Source organism: Scardinius erythrophthalmus, assembly GCF_964197995.2.
Source record: "Scardinius erythrophthalmus genome assembly, chromosome: 7".
Taxonomy (NCBI): Eukaryota; Metazoa; Chordata; class Actinopteri; order Cypriniformes; family Leuciscidae; genus Scardinius; species Scardinius erythrophthalmus.
Window position 1 is genome coordinate 1988432 of NC_138227.1, and position 18195 is coordinate 2006626.

Sequence of the window (18195 nt, forward strand, 5' to 3'; positions counted from 1 at the left end):
GTCACAATGTAAATACTATACTTTATTTAAGGTACTTAAAATTGTCATCAGATACGAATTTCATTGAAACGAATGTAATAAAATAATGTAGGCGTGGTCTGTGTCGCAAAAACACATTAAAACTTCCCTTAAAGGCGTCTGAAACAACAGTGTCCTAATATGATACGAACATTTACCAATAACGTGAAAAGCTTTTAAATCTGCTCAGTGAAAAATTCGCTGTGACGAATCGGTCGCCGTCGAACATCTGCTGGATATCCAGGTAAAACTATCTGCGTGCACGCGCATGCCGCGCATCCCCAGTTAACAATTAACATGATCCATAACACCTGTTCCGCAAACGGGTTATGTGAAATCTGTAAGGTTGAAGAAACAGTAACTCATGTATTTCTTGATTGTAGAAGATATGAGCAAGAAAGAGGAATAATGATAGAAGAATTAAGAAAGAAGGTAAAGCAGGAAATAAATTTTAAGGTTTTAATAAAATGGGCAAGTGAAATAAATAGTAAAGTTTTCTTCGATTTTATTAAAGAAACGGGTTTGGTGAATAGATTGTAAAACTCTGTTCCACACTCCGGAGCAGAAGGTGGCGGTAATGCACCTATTTAAGTTGGTTGCAAGCCGCCGTTAAAAATCAAAAAGAAGAAGAAGAAGAACACCTGTTCCGCCATTTGAGCAGGAACAATACGAATACAATACGGGGAAAAATAGAGCATCAAAGTGTTTATCAACGTTTAAGAAAGAATTTCCGTGTATCTTTATGATTATAAAGCTGGAGGATTTGAGATCCTGTATCTTGTAAAGTTTGATCAAGGTGAGTGTTCATGTGTGACTTTCTTATATTAATATGAATCTCTGGAGGACATTTTAAATGATTGTTTGATATGAAATCTTTAATAAAGGGTTTCTTTCACTTTAAAATGTATTTTGTGTTTTCACCTGAACATGTTCAATCCGCGTTTCTCGGTGTCAGTTATTTTTCATAAATTCTAAATCCAAAGGTCGGCTTGTTTGTGAAAAGGCCCAATGAGCTTGAGTTAACGCAGTCACGTGATCCTTTTTCTCACACACTCCAGATATGTTCAGCTAAATTATGAAGGTTGTTTAATCATTTAATTTAGTGTGTGAATGTTTCTTCATTCAGAGTCAGTGGAGGAGATCAAACTCATCAGATTCTCCTGTATCTTCATCATGGCTGATTCACAAGGATCCAGAGATGGAGATTTTCCTCCAGGATGCAGGTACTCTCAACAAACACTGTTAAATATTGTATTGTATTACTTCAGAGAACATGATCAGTTTTCATTCCACTGCCCAAAAACGCATAAGGTTATATTTCAGCACGTTGCGAATGGACAGCGACTCTTAAAGGTGAACTAAGTAACTTTTTTTTACCTTAACTGAACAGCTTCGGAGTCATTGGAATGGTTATATTACTTATTTCGGGTTGAATGGTGGTCGTTTCGCACCCCCCTGGTGCCCGTGAGCGGAAAATACGCACTTGCAACTTTGAGCCGGCGCGTCGCCGGCCGCCGCGTCAGGAAGTCTGGCGTGATATCAGGTCTCGCGATGTAAACAATTGCTTTACGGCCAAAAGAAATCTGCTAAAATGCTGTCATTATTGCGCTCCCTCACGCTGTCCGAACCCGAAGGAAGAAGACGTTTTAAAGAATGTCCCATCTGCTTTGATGTCGTTGATCTACTAGCCTCTGGTGTCTGAGAATCACCAACGAGTTTTTACAACAGTGTTGTCAAATATCTATTCCGAAGCTGTGGGGGGAGCTCTAGAGAGAAACCTGCGAGCAAAAAGCGAGACTGAGTGCTGCTTTAAGTAGCACGAACGCGCTCTCGCGCATTCATGTTAAGAGAGAATGCTCTTAAGAGCTAAGATACATCGTTATCGGGAAACCCGGGCATGGTCTCCGCACTAGCCTAACTGAAAACTATGAAAGCCGTGTGACCAGCCAACCGGTAAAAAACAAAATAAAAAATACATTAAAGAAACTATTCCCTTGATTTTGCTTCATTAATAAAGTTTGACTAATCGCAGCAGTCTCGCATTCGTTTAGAGCTCGTGTGAATTGCACGTATGAAGTTAACGAACAACCTCGTTCCATCAGGAAACGCCACATGAATTTCACTGCGCTTTATGAAGAGTTTTTCTTTTGCGTGAAGCCGTTCGCCGAAGGTGTTAAAAGATTCATTCATGTACACAAGAGAGTGCATTCATGATTATTAGGCTACCGGTATACTAATCCTCCTGGCGTCCCATTTTCTCACAAATCTCTACATTCATTTATGATATTATTTAAATCATGTGCTCTTATGAGGACACTCGACAAAACGGACATTTTGGCATAATTTGTGTGTGTTATGTTTTGTTCAAGGCCGAAAAGAGAACTCGATACTGACGCGCGTATTTTCCGTGTGTGTGTGTGTGTGTGTGTGTGTGTGTGTGTGTGTGTGTGTGTGTGTGTGTGTGTGTGTGTGTGTAGGCAGGACTTACAGCGCGGTCTCTTGTTTTGTCGCGCTTGAATGGTTGAGCGTGATCATACAACGCTAGTCAACTGTGACAGAAAATACGGATACTGCATAATTGCTTTCAAAAATTTTTTTGCGGTGCTGCGGTGGGCAAGTGATGAAACCGGTGTTGCGACTGAACACCGTGTAACACCGGTAACACCGACTATCGTGCCAAGCCTACTGTCTATTAAGTAAATGTATCTTATTAGTGGAATATTAAACAAAATATAGTAACACATAGCTGTGGTGCGCGAGCTGATAAGAGAAAAACACGCAGTAGATTGAGCGCGCAGCTGGTCGAGCGCATATCTTAGTGGAAAGTAGGGTTGCAAAGGGGCGGAAAGTTTCCAGTAAATTTCCATGGGAAGTTAAGCTGGGGAATTTTGGAAATATTCATTACCACGGCAACCGCTTACCTCTCTGAAAGTAACTGTACACATAAGAGACGGATAGATACATTATTTAAGGTTATTTCTATTCGTTAGAATATTGATATATGAACTTGTTGTCAAGTAAGCCCCGTTGCGAGCATGTCTAAACTTTCAGTGTGCTGCACTGCTCTAGCTGACTTCTGCGCCTTCCCCCCCCGAAAATATCACGTTAATTTTGAAAACGTAATTCCTTTTGTGGATCCTCTTGGTCATTCTTCATGTTTCTTTGACAAATATCAGTGTCTCAGTCTCACGCACGCTGCACGCGAGTTAACCACGCCTACTTATTTACATGTCGCGGTATACACGGAATAAAAAAATCTGTTACGGTTGACATTTTCTTCCGCGGTAACAATATATACCGTCATACCGCCCAGCCCTACTTATGTGGTAAATAAAGTTATGCTAGCTTATTTAGCATCTAACTTATCAGCTTGCTATCTACTAGATGAATACATTTGTATGTGATATTTGCAATTTAAACATTTAATAAATATATTTCCCCATAATATCATCAAAACTTACTTCACTTTGTTTAGTCCACAGGCTCAAATGTGTGCCTTCAATAGTCTTGTGCTTTGGGCTTCTGTACATGTGATGGAGGCGTGCACAGTGCCAGTAGGGGGTGTGGTCTCAATAGCCATGCAGTAAGCAGTGTGCTATGTGCGTGTGATTGAGGAATGGCATGGATATTCAAGTGTATTTGAATGGCATCTGTTTGTTTTAGTCAAGATTATGCTAAAATATACTTTCCTCAACTATATTTAAGTTCCCTATGAAGAGCCAACCCTCAACTTTGAAAATTCCCAGTTTATTCCCGTTTATTCCCATAAATTCCTGTTAATTCCCTTAAATTCCCATTAATTCCCATGGAAAGTTTCCATCTTTGAAAATTCCCAAAATTTTGCAACCCTAGTGGAAAGTTTGTAGTTCAGTCGGATGTCAATAGCAAAGAAAGTAAAACGAGGCATGATGTAGCTTATTATTTACGTTAACTGACGAGAGAGAGAGAGAGAGAGAGAGAGAGGGAGAACTTCTGTTGAATGCTCTTGATTGCTGATCGTTCACTAAGCACGTGTTATTTGAATTAAAACTAAATTGTACATGCAAGTAAAACATGAACTGTTACCTGATTTATGTATAACGAGTGATTCCCTACATTATTACAGGATGTGTGCAAGTCAAGAAGTTCCATGAACGCAAACATCCAAAGGGCGCGCCCCGAAAAACATTGTCTCAGCGCGCGAATACTGAATTGAATTCTTTCACGTCTCTTGCTTGTACTGACGAATTCAAGTGAACATAGACAGTATATTTAAATGGGGTCCGTGCGTTCGTTCTTAAAGGGTACATAACATGCACAGTTTCACCTAATCTCATGTTAATCTTGAGTACCTATAGAGTAGTAGTGCATCCTTAATATCTCAAAAAAGTGTTTAGTTTTATTAAATTTATAAAAGAAAAATACAGCTTTCCGATTCTCTCCGGAAAAAGCCGAGGTCCTGGAGGCGGAGCTATAGAGTCAAGCGTAGCTGCTAGCTTTCCAGCAAAAGACAGAAATCTGATCCAGTTGTACTTACATGAATGGGGTCTTTTATCACTGGGACCGCTCCACGTTTTAATAGCAAACGATTTGCAAATCCAGCGTCGACCTGAGCCTTGTTAAGGGTTGGTGGTGGCGCAGTGGATAAGACACATGCCTTTGGTGTGAGAGACCCAGGTTCAAATCCACTGTAAGACACCAATGTGTCCCTGAGCAAGACACTTAACCCCTAGTTGCTCCAGAGGCGTGCGACCTCTGACATATATAGCAATTGTAAGTCGCTTTGGATAAAAGCGTCAGCTAAATGAATAAAATGTAAATGTTAATAAAACATTCGTCACTGAAATGGCCAGAACACACAACCGCACTTCCTACACTCCGTTGCTGCCCGGAAAAACAAACTGCATCCACTGTTCCTGTAACACTGGGTTCTTTGGAAAGCTGAACACGGTAAGCTTTCCCTCACATCCAAAAACACACTTTTTTGGAGACATTCTTGAACAAATCCTATGCAGCGCTGCCGATGATTTCCTGTTGAAGCGCGTTGATGTGCGCGGTCTCGTTCTCCTCTGGTCGACGTGCGCGCGGGCGAGCTTTTCCAAGAGAAATGCTCATATAAGGAGTTCCACTCTGGTCTACGTCATTAAATTCACGGTCGAAAAAAAACCAGCCGAAACTTGTACCAACCCGGAAGTAAGATTTTCAGCACAGAAATTCTCCGTTATTCGTCCAAAATATTTTTTTAAAACTTTGCCCATGTTTAACATGAGAATCCATCTCTTTAATACTGTAAACAACTCTGAAAACATGAAACACCATGGTACCCCCCCTTTAAAGGAGCAGGAGTCTAATAAACTGCTGCTGTGTTTTAATGTTAAAGGGCACCTATTATGACTCTTTTCACAAGATGTAAAATAAGTCTCTGATGTCCCCAGAGTATGTGTGAAGTTTTAGCTCAAAATACCCAACGGATCATTTTTTACAGCATGTTTAAATTGTAATTTTTTGGGGCTCAGAAAAATGCGCTGTTTTAGTGTGTGCCCTTTAAATGTAAATTAACTGCTGCTGCCGGCCCAGGGGGCGGAGCCTCACAAGCTCGCGCTCAGAGTCAGGACAATCTCATCTGATAATATCAGAACAGAAACTCTCAGTTGCGGTGTTCATTTCGACTCGGAGTCAGACAATAATGCCCACAGAGCCAGAGAATTTATGCTGTATGGACATAGAACAGGTATAGTTTAGTTTAATTGTGGTTATAACTTATTTGTCATCTGCTTTTATCCACTAATACAACCCAGGTGAAAAGGAAATATATTTAAATTGTGCTTATTTTGATATATTTAATGTATTTTTAAGGGGAACAGTATTAAGTATGTATTAAATGTGTTATTTTGAGACAACTTCAAATATACTTAGTATACTTTAATATATATTTAAGTTCAATTTTAAGGTAATAGTAATATATTTTAATATACTTAATTGTGTTAAAATGGACCTATTTTAAGTACATTTAGTGTAATTTAATAGCACTTCTTTAAATGGTATTTTTAATACACTTTAAATATGCTTTAGAACTACAGCTTAAGTATATTTTTAGCTTCACATTAATGTGTTCCCAGTATATTTTAAATATAATATCAGCTTATTAATAATGGATTAGAAGAACACTATAAGAGCCACTATTAGTATAATAAAAATACATTTTTATTAAACCATTCAGTATGAAAATAATATATTTTAATGTATTACAAATACAGTGAAAAATTATCATTCCATAAAACACAGTAAAAAATATTTGTATAAAACACACACACACTTTGAAAGCTAGTAAACTTCAACGTACTACACCCAGTGTACATCAGTACAGCAGCATATGTAAACTGTAAAAAAAAAAAAAAAAAATACATAACATAAAATACAGTGATCTGCAGAGGTATTATAAACAACAACAAAAAAACTAACTTGAGTCAATAACCCTAACTACAGTCAATAAAGTGCTGTCATTAATAGCTGCAAACAGTTACAGTACTGTTATAACTCAAACCATCTTCATCCTTCAAGTGAATTGGAGTGATTGGTCTTTGAGTTTGCCTCATTGTTGCATTTCCTTCGAATCAGTGCTCGCACCTCAGACGTGTTAGAAATTGTTTGATCACAGTGTCTGTGAAAGGGGAAAAAGAGGAGTTTATTTTTATATTAAAGCAAAATTAACCTCTGTTAAAAAAGTAACTGTTCCCTTTCAAAAGGGAACTTGCACTGCTTCGATGATGCTATTGAGGAACGATGTTCTCTAGGCGCCTCTTTAATTCTTCTGAGTCGCACTAGTCTTGTCATAGGCTGTCGCCAGTCAAATTCTATTGCCGTGATTGTACAGCTTTTCAAACACCGGTTCACATGGAGGGTGTTCCCCATAGCGTCATCGATGCAGTGTCTCATTCCCTGTTCTCAGGGAACAGAGGTCGTAACCTAGACGTTTTTTATTACAACACAGTATGATGTTTTGACATTTCCCTATGTTGTACATACAAGGTGAAAAAGACGTACTGTTAAATGTATTATAAAAACATTAAAGTACATTTGTTTTGTACTTACACATTGTATTTGTACATACTTAAGTACATATTTAATACATTTAATTGCAAGTCTTTTTCGCCTGGTAAAAATGGAATTCTTTAACATGGCATGTAATGCTTAGTTCATATTTTAACAGTAGACATTCAATATAAAATGTTAATGTAATTCAGAAAAGGAGTTAATAAAATATCTCTTGAACAACTGTGAAGTCTACATGACATGGTATGTCACTGTATCACAGCAAAAAAGGGCAATTGAACTGTTTAACTGAAAAAGTAAACCCAGCCAACAAGATTAATAATTATAATGTACAACAAATGCTAATCTTTATTTTTAGCATTAATGTTTTAGTCAGCCCTCTTTGACTTTGAGAGCAAAAAAAAGTGATGTACAGAAACACATACACTTCACCTCTGTTAAAAAGATTTAAGGAAATTAGAAGTTGTGTAAAATATTGTAAGGCAGGACAAATGACTTGCAGCTTTCCCAAAAATCAATTAAATAAACAGTTTTTTTCATGAATGAGCACAAATTAGACACCTGAAATAGACATTTTGCTAACATTTTCCTACCAAGACTGACCGAATCGCCTTTCAATAAGCCTGATTCAAAAATCTCTATAACAGAGGTGACATGAGATTAAACCATACTTACTACTAGGGATGTCCCGATCCGATCCACGGCATCGGTATCGTGCCGATACTGGCCCAAAACGCTAGATCGGATATCGGAGGGGAGAAAAAAAATTATCCGATACCTATGATCCGATACCCATTAGCAGCTAGGGGTGGAACGGTACGTATTCGTACTGAACGTATGTTCGGTGCATGGATTTACACAGAGAATACAAGGTATAAAAATAAATAAATCTCGCGTGCACATTAATTAATGTAATACGGAACTAACGTTACTGTTAGATACGCGCATATGCGGGTTCTTTAGGGACACCTAATCTGTAGCCCGCCTTAGCTCTGAACACGCGTCTATATCGCTTCAAATGCTAACTTTATCATTATACGCGCGCGGCGCGTCCTATTCGCTTTGGACGCGCGAATGGATTCAAACTGTTCAAGCATCGAACTAGACGCGATAGACGCAAATTTGACGCTCTATTCGCGTTTGGTGTGGACGCAGCAAAATGAACCGGCTGCGATGTCAAGATTGCAATGCTGGAGTGTTTGTGTGTGTGTGTCAGAGAGAGAGAGGCACGGGCGCGATCGAACAGTGGAAACATAAAAACATACTCCGTCATTTTCATACAGGACATCATTAAAACTGCAAAAAGTGTTTAGCCTACTTATATTTGTGTAAAACACAACATTGTGCTTTTGTCAAACTGTAAACTCTTGTCAAACTGTAACTGTCACCCAACCAAAATCACACACACACACACACACACACACACACACATGCTGTTTAAAAGCAAAAATTATCTCATCTTTTGGACATTCATCATTGCATTGGTTTTCATTTCTTGTCCTAAAACAGAGCACTAATCTGTTTATTTTTAAGTTACACATTCTACATTGAATAAAAAAGAAAATCAAATGTGTTTTTAAAAGTAGTATTATTTTATACAGAAATAAATGATTTATAATTCAGATGAGAATAAAGTTAAAGTTAATTAAAATTTTAAGGAAACAAATATATTGATCTGAAATATAGCAAATTAATTTTAAATTCATTCAGGTTACCAAACATATCTCAAGGTCTTTTGAATAAAGGCTGGCAGTCTTTCATTATCAACTGTTGTTGTGGACTATATACTGGAGAAGTATTTGTTCTCCATTTGAGTGAGATGTTTTTATGTGGCTAATTGAGCAAAGTGCTTCCATTTTATATTTTATTATTATTAGTATTAGTTCAAGAATAAAATAAAAATATCGGATTGATATCGGTATCGGCAAATAGCCAAAGCTGCGGCATCGGTATCGGTATCGGAAGTGAAAAAGTGGTATCGGGACATCCCTACTTACTACTCTACTCTTTGCTTGTTACTGCACTCAGATTTCAGTTTTTCTTCTATAGCAGCTGGTCTGAAAAACAACAAATATTAATATTTAAAAAAAGAGAGAGATTTACATACATATTTATATATCAGTCAGGCATGGCGCGTTTACATTTGTTCACATTAGCCTCTGTATCTGGATAACTGATCGGATTTGTTTCCTGCATAAATTTAAATTAGGTCTGAAGCAGGACACCAGATTAAGAGAAAAGATGATACAAATTAAACATCTTTAACTCTAATAATAGAGTATCATCTATCATCTTTCTATTGTTATAATAAATTTACAGTATTTAAGTTACAGTTACGTTTTCTATTAACGTTAGATAAAAAAAATCTAAATGCTGTCATGATCACTCAACCTTAAGCAGTTGCAAAACATTTAAGAAAGTTAATCGCAAAAAAACATCACCTAATCCATATGAATCGCGTGGTTTCCTCCAAGTCCTCTAAAGAAACACGATCGCTCCAGTCAGTGTTGCCAGATTGGGACGGTGATTTCCAGCCCAAAAGCTCACCAAAACCCGCCCACTACAAGAAAAAAACGGCCAAAATTTTTTACTGCCAAAATAATATGATATAATTTCATTACCATGTCATTCAAGGTTGATAAGCACAATTTGTATCTCCTTAAAACAAAATAATGATAAAATAAAAAATAAATAAATAAAAAAAAATCCAGGAAAACAGATCAAAACAGGGCAATAATTAAGGAGAATTAGCCAATATGACTAAAATGTCCAGATGTACACTGACAAAACGGCAATCAAGAAATAAACCGATGACTTTAACCCTCGGAAGTATGCAGAACATAACGCAGAATTTAGCAGTCAAAACGGATTCGTCGTTGATTCAAACCTTTTTCAGCAGCTGTCAGGGTCGAGTATAGTGCAGTCTGGACGGTGTAAAAGTTGCCGATATCTGGTACGGTTAGGCTAGTGTGCACATGACCATGGACATATTTCACGTCCCATATTTGATTTAATTTCAAGTCATTCAACTGTGCTCTCCTCTCAGAGTTATAGTCACCATCGATATCTCCCACCAGGAGTACGTTTTTAGAGTTGCTCACTATCTCACTCTTTACTGTGTACATACAACTTACTGTTTAGTAGACTATACCACTTTGGCATTAGCGTTCACTTGAGTAAACAGCTACAACTTATCGCGCTCAATCGCATCTGCCTGCTGATCGCTGATTGGCTAAAAGTGCGTGCTCGTTGGTGATGTCAACACCAACGCCAGCTGACTCTGCATGGGCGTGTGTGTACAGTAATGTCATTATGACTGATTTTATGGACTACATGCACACTTTAGTTTAGTTTTTTAACCAATTAGACTTTAAAATGTAGATGTTTGAAAACCGCCGAACTGACCCCAAACCAGCCCAAATTTTGTCCACCCGCCCAAACCCTTTTTTACCCGCACAATCAAATTCAAAACCGCCCAATTGGGCGGGAACCCGCCCAATCTGGTAACACTGGCTCCAGTTTAAATGTAGACTTCTCTAATCACATTCAAGGAACATGCGCACAGCAAGAACCAATCACAGCCGTTCAACGGCTCTGGTAGTGCTGGGCGGTTTACCGGTTCATACCGAATACCGGTGTTTATTTTTGTCACGATATGAATTTTTAATATACCGCAATACCGGTGTATGTCGCTTTAATCGGAACGCGGCGCAGCGCGACACAGTTTACAACACACGTCTGCGGCGCATTACAGCTGCGACAAGGTTTTATTCCGTCCTCCACGCGGTGCGTCAAAATAGACTAGGCGCCTATATTTAGCGAAGCGGCGCGGAGAGCCGCTTCTGGGAAGCTTCGATCTGAAACACAAGCATTGACTAGAATGGGCACGAGACGTGTGGGGGTGAGAGTGTCTTTTTTCTCGCGGCGCGCGTGTTTTTATACTGTATTAACGTATCTGAAGTGAACTGACGGTCTTTAGAAAAGTTTCTTTGTTATTACGATTGAATCTTTATCTTTCCTGATAAAGCAGTGTTTATGAGCGTTGCTGCTTTGTGTACAGCCGTTACCGGGGAAACCACTGTTTCTGCCGCTCCTAAAGCGCGTCCTGCTGGCACCTCTTTGTAAACAGCCTTGCAAACCTGCTGTATTATTAATATTAGTGTGGATTTTTTCTATAATATTCACTCATGACAATAAAATAGGGCATTATAAGTAAATCTACTGCGGTATTTCCTCTCTCACTCAGTAGAAAATGTGGTTAACACCCATCATGCTTGAAAAAAAAAAAAAAAAAAAACGGTAAAAACCGTGAAACCGGTATAATTTAGAAAAAAAACGTGATGTTGATTTTTGGTCAAACCGCCCAGCACTAGGCTCTGGAACCAATCAGGATTAGTCACGTGTGTTATTCGTATTTTTCAAATTTAAACAAGTAGCCTACAACATATTTTTGGACAACATTTAAACATCTTTGGAAAATGTATCTATATGCAATTAAAATAATATGATGTTCATATCCTTGTGGGAATTTCAGTAGTAAAAACATATCATGTAGGCTAATGGACAACAGCCTAGCCCTTTACAAGTATAGCCTACAAACAAGTAAAAGTGAACAACATTAAATTTAAGTGCTTATATTGCAATGCTTAATAAACTTGACAAATGTTTATAATACATTAGAAGTTGGTACTTTATACAAAAAAAAAAAATCTAAAATATTAAAATGATAAATACATAAATATTATAAATATATTGCACTAGGCCTAAGTGTTTAAAGTACTTTAAACACACTAAAAGCTTAATCATTTTGCTGTGTTCTTACACAAGTTACACATAAAATGTACTTTAAGTAAGAGCAACATAAGTATGTTTTCTTTAAATACACTAAAACTTCACACAAATATTGTGTTTAGCATATTTCTTAAGTATAATTAAGCGCATATTTATTACCAATGTACTTCTAGTGCATTTGTTAGAAATATATTAAAAGTATACTTGTGTTTAGCATATTTCTTAAAAGTATAATTAAGCATATATTTATTACCAATGCACTTCTAGTGCATTTGTTAAAAATATATTAAAATTATGCTGGTATTTAGCATATTTCTTAAAAGTATTAAGCATATATTTATTACCAATGTACTTCTAGTATACTTTTTAGAAATATATTAAAATGCAATTCAATATATTTTTAATGCACTTCAAATAAGCATGTTGGTAATACAAATGTATTATAAACATACTATTTGTATTTCAAATATATTTTTAATACATTTAATACTACGTCTTTTTCACCTGGGAAGCCTGCTGTAGCAAACCCTGTCCGAATGATGACCAAAATATACTGACGAGTTCAGTGAAGTTTATTGTACATCACACAAAAGATGAGCGTTAGTTTTACTCCAGAGAATCTCTGTAAGAGCTGAATAAACATAGTATAAGAAGTGCGCATTAAAGTCTTATCCATAAACTCTCTCTCTCTCTCTCTCTCTCTCTCTCCCTTTCATTATCAACAACATACACAGCGAAGTACACAAAACACTCGTTACAACTAACAGTAAACAACACCTTTTCAGTGGGTGCTAAATAAACTGGTAAACCTTATATCCGTAAAATGACTCGAAGAGCTGTCAAAGAGCGCGCTCGCACTTTCATTTCTGCCGTGGTCAGTAACGTTAGGCCTGTTGCTCCGGAGAGTGTAAGCTTGATCACAAACAGTTGTACAGATCCATCCTCGAGTAACAACGAGAGTAAATGAAGACTGCTATGTTCATTCTTACATCCATCAACAACACACCTCAATCGCTTAGGAGACATTCTTGTCTACAGCTGCTCAAGCATCAAACAATGGAGGACTCTGTGTCCAGCTCACTCAGGGCAGGTCTAGGCTCAAACGGAAGTGTCACTCAACAGTCGTGGGAGGGGCCGGCTCAATTCTACGTCACATTGCGCCAAATCTGAGAACAGCTCATTCTGAGACAGTGCTTATGATTTATTGAGATTGTAAAAAAAACACTGGGTGGATTTTTATCATTCTAGGGTGGCTTTGCTCACACACTGCCAACACACATTTATGTTCAAACACCATGTAAAAGTGAATTTTCCATGAATAGGTGCCCTTTAATCAAACAAAGGACAAATAAATGACTCACTGGTCTTGACTAAATAGGCTACCTTTTGTAACTTTACAAAAAGATCCATCTATATTTAATTTATTCAGTAATGAATATGCAGGGTTTTTTTTCCACATTTGATTGATTACTGTAGTTTTTATTGTAGTTTCAAAATTGGAATAAAGAGTTTATATTTCACTGGTGTCTAAACATTTGAACCACTGACCCAATCCTGAGCCCTGCTGGAGCTGCTCTAAATATGTGCTGGGCTATTAGGTGAGACATGGCAGGCAAAAACGTTGATTTTTTCATGCAGTGGTCAGTTTTGAGATTTTGGGCTAGTTTACTCCTTCAATATGTGTTCTTTCAAGCTGCTATAAAGAAAACGTTGAAAATATAAATTTCTATACAAATCTATTTTTTAAGGCTATGGACAGTATATTTTGATTTCCTAGGTAATGAAAGCATATATCCTGAAATCCCTCTGAAATGTTTTTTTCATCTTGTGTGTAAACAAAATGAAAAAAGAATTTTGCACCTGGCTTTATCATATGTTCAGATCTATCTACTAAAAATATATGTAAAGTCGCGCATATTTAATGAGATGATGCCTAAGTTGAATAATTAAACATACAGATTTCAAAAACTTGTAATACATTTTTTATATACTTGTGTAAGTAATCAACTGAGAAAGTTTCATGGTGATATCTATTATTTTAAAATGTTACCCTATTCACCTGTAGTTTCTCACCTTAAATGAAAGATAAAATATGATAGAGCAATAGAATGAGAGTGAAAGAGTGAAAGTAACAGAAGCTCATACAACATTTTAGCAGGCTTAATTAAGCATAAAATAACTGAAGGAAATATTTATTTGAACAAATTAAGCCTACTAATATGATTTACTGTATATTCTTTTGGTTTCTCTACTGATACATTTAAAAATTACAAATGCAGTGAAAATACAGGTGTGGGTTAGGGCTGGGCGGTATGACGGTATCGTTGTAGAAAATGTCAACCGTAACAGATTTTTTTTTTATTCCGTGTATATCGCGACATGTAAATAAGTGGGCGTGGTTAACTCACATGCAGCGTGCGCAAGACTGAGACACTGAGATTTGTCAAAGAAACATGGAGAAAGCAGATCAAGACGATCCACAAAGGAATTACGTTTTCTAAAGGGTTGTTGTTAACGTGATATTTTCGGGGAGAAAGGCGCAGCAGTCAACTAGAGCAGTGCAGCACCCGTAGGCTACAGTTTAGCGGAGTGCACGATCACAACGGGGAACGCATTAAGCTTACTTGACAACAACAGATCATATATCAATATCGTAACGAATAGAAATAACCTTAATGTATAGTTATCTGCATCTTTGTCTCTTATATAGTTACTTTTTAAACACGAAAATCGCATTCAGCATGACATGCAAGCGGTTGCCGTGGTAATGAACAACCTGTTTTTCTATTTACAACATGTTTTGTGTGACAAAGCTTTATGCGGGAGCTCATTAATATGTAAGCTTTTCACACCTGAGAAAGACAAAGACCCTCCCCTAACGGCCCTATTAGGAGCTATCAGGCCCTATCATTCTGAGCAACCTTGCACAAAGAATGAGGAGATTTAAAAAATAATGGCTTTTAGATTATTTGATTTATTTACAACACAACATAATCCAAAGATACACAACAAATGACAAAAAAGCACTCACTGAAAACAAAGATCCAAAGACAGAGACCTTTCTGCCATTCCTAAAAACATTGTACATACCTTTCATTTCCAAGGTGTTTGATTTTCACTTTACCAGGTTCATGTGCAGAGACTCATGTGAATGTTGAAGTCAGCAGGAGTGGCATCTGGGCCCTGAAAAAAAAGAAAAGTGAACATACTGATATCAAGAGAAAGGCCTGCACGATTTTGGGAATACATTTTAGATTTTTTTCTGGTTAAAATTGCTTTTTAAAATTCACAGAATACACACACACACACACACACAAACGTTTCCAACAATATATAATATAATGAACAGGTTTGTTGTGCCTTGTAGGCATAGGCTATGCGCAGTGCTGCATAAAATAATAACAATAACCATAGCAGCCTATAAATCTTCCAAAATATTTCAGTAACAACTAAGCTAGAGAAAAATATATTGATTATCATGTTACTTAAAATGTTTCCATTTGTTATGATGATATGAAATGAGATAATAGTAAAAACATGAAGCCTTTGTTTGGTGCGTTTTGCTTTTCAAACGCGATCGTTTCAAACGCAATCACGATACATTCAAACGCGATCGCGCTCAAATATAAAACATTATGGTTACCATATACATATCTACGTTTGAGCAGATATCCACAAACACAGTAACAGTAAACACGGGTCTAAATATTATAATATTCACCATATATCTAGCAACAGTTCAACTGCAATGTGAAATTTATGCAACAATAACAAACTAATATGTAAGAATGTCTTACCTTACATCTTTCTTGTCTTCAAATCGCATTCTTCTTCTTCTGAGGTAGCCTAAATCCAATGTAAGCTCACGGTGCGTCTTTCAAACTCGACGAAAAGCAGAGACTGATGAAGTGTGGTGTTTTGTTTTTTGAGGTAGGCTAATGAGCACGTTCGCGTTCCATGTGGAGATTTGCATGTGAATCTCTTTTGCGCGTGTGGGCGTGTTCAAATTAAAAATAATTAGGAAGCGTTTGAGAAGCTGGACATCTTGTTGGTTTTATACAAATTACTTAAACAGAGGATATTTGTTTTCAGTTTGAATCCAATCATTTAAAAGTACACACTTAAATGTTTATAAAGGTATATGGCTCATAAATGTGTGACAAGTATTCGCTGAGTTTTGTTTCAGTTTATAGTTGGCTCAAGAAAAAAAAGTTCACCGCGACGGAGAGGCAGAACGGACACCCTGTTTATTTTCTTTATTTTACAAAAGCACAATGTTTTGATTTGATTGTAAGTGGACACATACAAAAGTAGAAATATCACAGATTCTTTTTTTATATTTCTTTTTTCTGTATGACCATAAATGACGGAGTAATTTAAGTTTATAGTGCTACAATGTGAAGAAAATCCAGCAAAACGCGCCCGCGCGTTTGCCGACCTCAGAGGGTTAAAGTACGTTATGATAAATACTTTGCTTTTTACATATACATGCAACATTTCAGCCTTAAATAAATTAGAAATGTTTGCTAGATTGTTCATTACCTGTCTAGCGATGTATGTTAATGCTGAAATATAATTGTCAAAAGGTTGGTGTTTTTAAAAACATCTAGCGTGTTATGTGTAGTAAACTGGCTCACGTGATTTAAGTTTCGCGCTTCAGAACTTCTGTTAAGGGAGCATACACCTAATTTTTCACGGTACATTGTGGGGCTTTTTAGGGAGCGAAGGTTTCAGTGCCCTGGAAGGATTCTGCGATTGAGACAGCCCTTAAAACGGCGGACACCCTGATCCGTGCCCTGACTACTGAACTAGGGAGCCGATTGAGACGCACCCTTAGTGTATTTACTAGTTGCCATATCAACAGTATATAGAGAAAAAAAGTGTCAAAAATCTTTGGAAAATATCGCCGAACATTTATTTAACCATAGCAAGTAAATTTCTTACTGATACATTTATCTCCAATCTGTTATTTATCAGTTTAGATGTAACCAGCAGAAGACACTATCCTAGTGTAAATCCCAGTTGCACAGGTGTTGTAACACTGCATTACAATGAGCCCTTATTAGAACTATGATATTTAATGATGTTAGAGATAGGGGTTTCATCAAGTAGTCGACTAGTTGACTAGTCGACTGTCACAACCACTAGTCGGCGCTGTCGGCCCTAATCGACTAGTCGAAAACAAAATGGCGTCAGGTGTTGAGGTACCTATGCGTCCAAAACGGTCAAGGTCATCCTATGTGTGGAAATACTTAACAGAAAATGTAGACACATCCACTGTTACCTGTAAGTTATGTAAAGCAGTGCTAAAATACAATAGCGATACGTCTGCAATGGATAATCATCTTAGGATGAAACACCCACTGCCAACAGCAACCGTTCGTGGCAATGACGCTGGTTTTCATCGACTGAAGCGAGACCAGCTCGGGGCGCGAGCATGGCAGGTTACGCAATACTCGTTCTCTCTTCTAGAGAGAACCGAGGTTACGTTAGGTAAAATATTGGCATAGACATGCTTAAATGATATTTGCTTAAAGATGCAATGAAGAATGTAGTTAAAACTATTATCTGAGCAAAACTCAGAGTTGTGATGTTGACAATGTTATTGTCTTAGGCTAGCCATGTGGCAATGTTTATCTGCAACGTTCGCTGATGCGCGTGGTGTGGCGAGGTTCATAACAAGAGTGTTTTAATTACAAGAATGTTTTAAATAAATGCTGCTGTTTTTGTATTAACACATGTTGATGAAAAGAATAACTGATGAATTTATTTATGATGTTATTTCTGAATTTCAAAAATACATTTCCAATGATTCACTAGAACTCCTTCCTCTGTGTCTTCCTTAACAATGCTCAATGCGTTAATGCGTCAATTTAATGAATAAATAATTTATCGACTAGTCGTCGACTGTTATGCAAAACTAGTCGACTAGCAAAAATCAGTAGTTGTGAAACCCCTAGTTAGAGATATAATTCACATTAAAATAGTTTGAGAAACCATGAGAAAAAGGTGAATAATGACTGAGTCAATGTTTAGAAATTATTAATTATGTGTGTAACTATGCTGTATACTGTGTTTTGTAGTGTTTGTCAAACTTTAAAAAAGGTGTTTTTTAATTATTAAATTCCATTATTTTATATGAAAAAGGTAATAAATATTTTAGTTTGTCTTGTAGATTTTCTTGATAAGATCAGATACAATTTTAATCTGTCATATCATATGATCATGTTACAATGTGTCCCACCTATGGGGCATGTCACATTTCACTTCCATTCTTTTGGGGTAGCCTAAATAAAGAATAAAGTACACACTGTATTAATGAAACGAAACCATATACTTGTACTAGACATGTTA

General features: G+C 37.0%; 1 protein-coding gene across 1 annotated transcript in view; it reads left to right on the forward strand.

The window, feature by feature from the left end:
• Positions 1 to 633: 633 nt before the first annotated feature.
• Positions 634 to 18195, forward strand: part of LOC308694125 (ribonuclease inhibitor-like) — a 78615-nt gene continuing 61053 nt past the window's right edge. Inside the window, exons 1-2 of the mRNA XM_081371461.1 lie at positions 634 to 814; positions 1145 to 1241. Coding sequence (XP_081227587.1) covers positions 1192 to 1241 — 50 coding nt within the window. The 5' untranslated portion in view covers positions 634 to 814; positions 1145 to 1191. The remainder of the gene's footprint in view (positions 815 to 1144; positions 1242 to 18195) is intronic.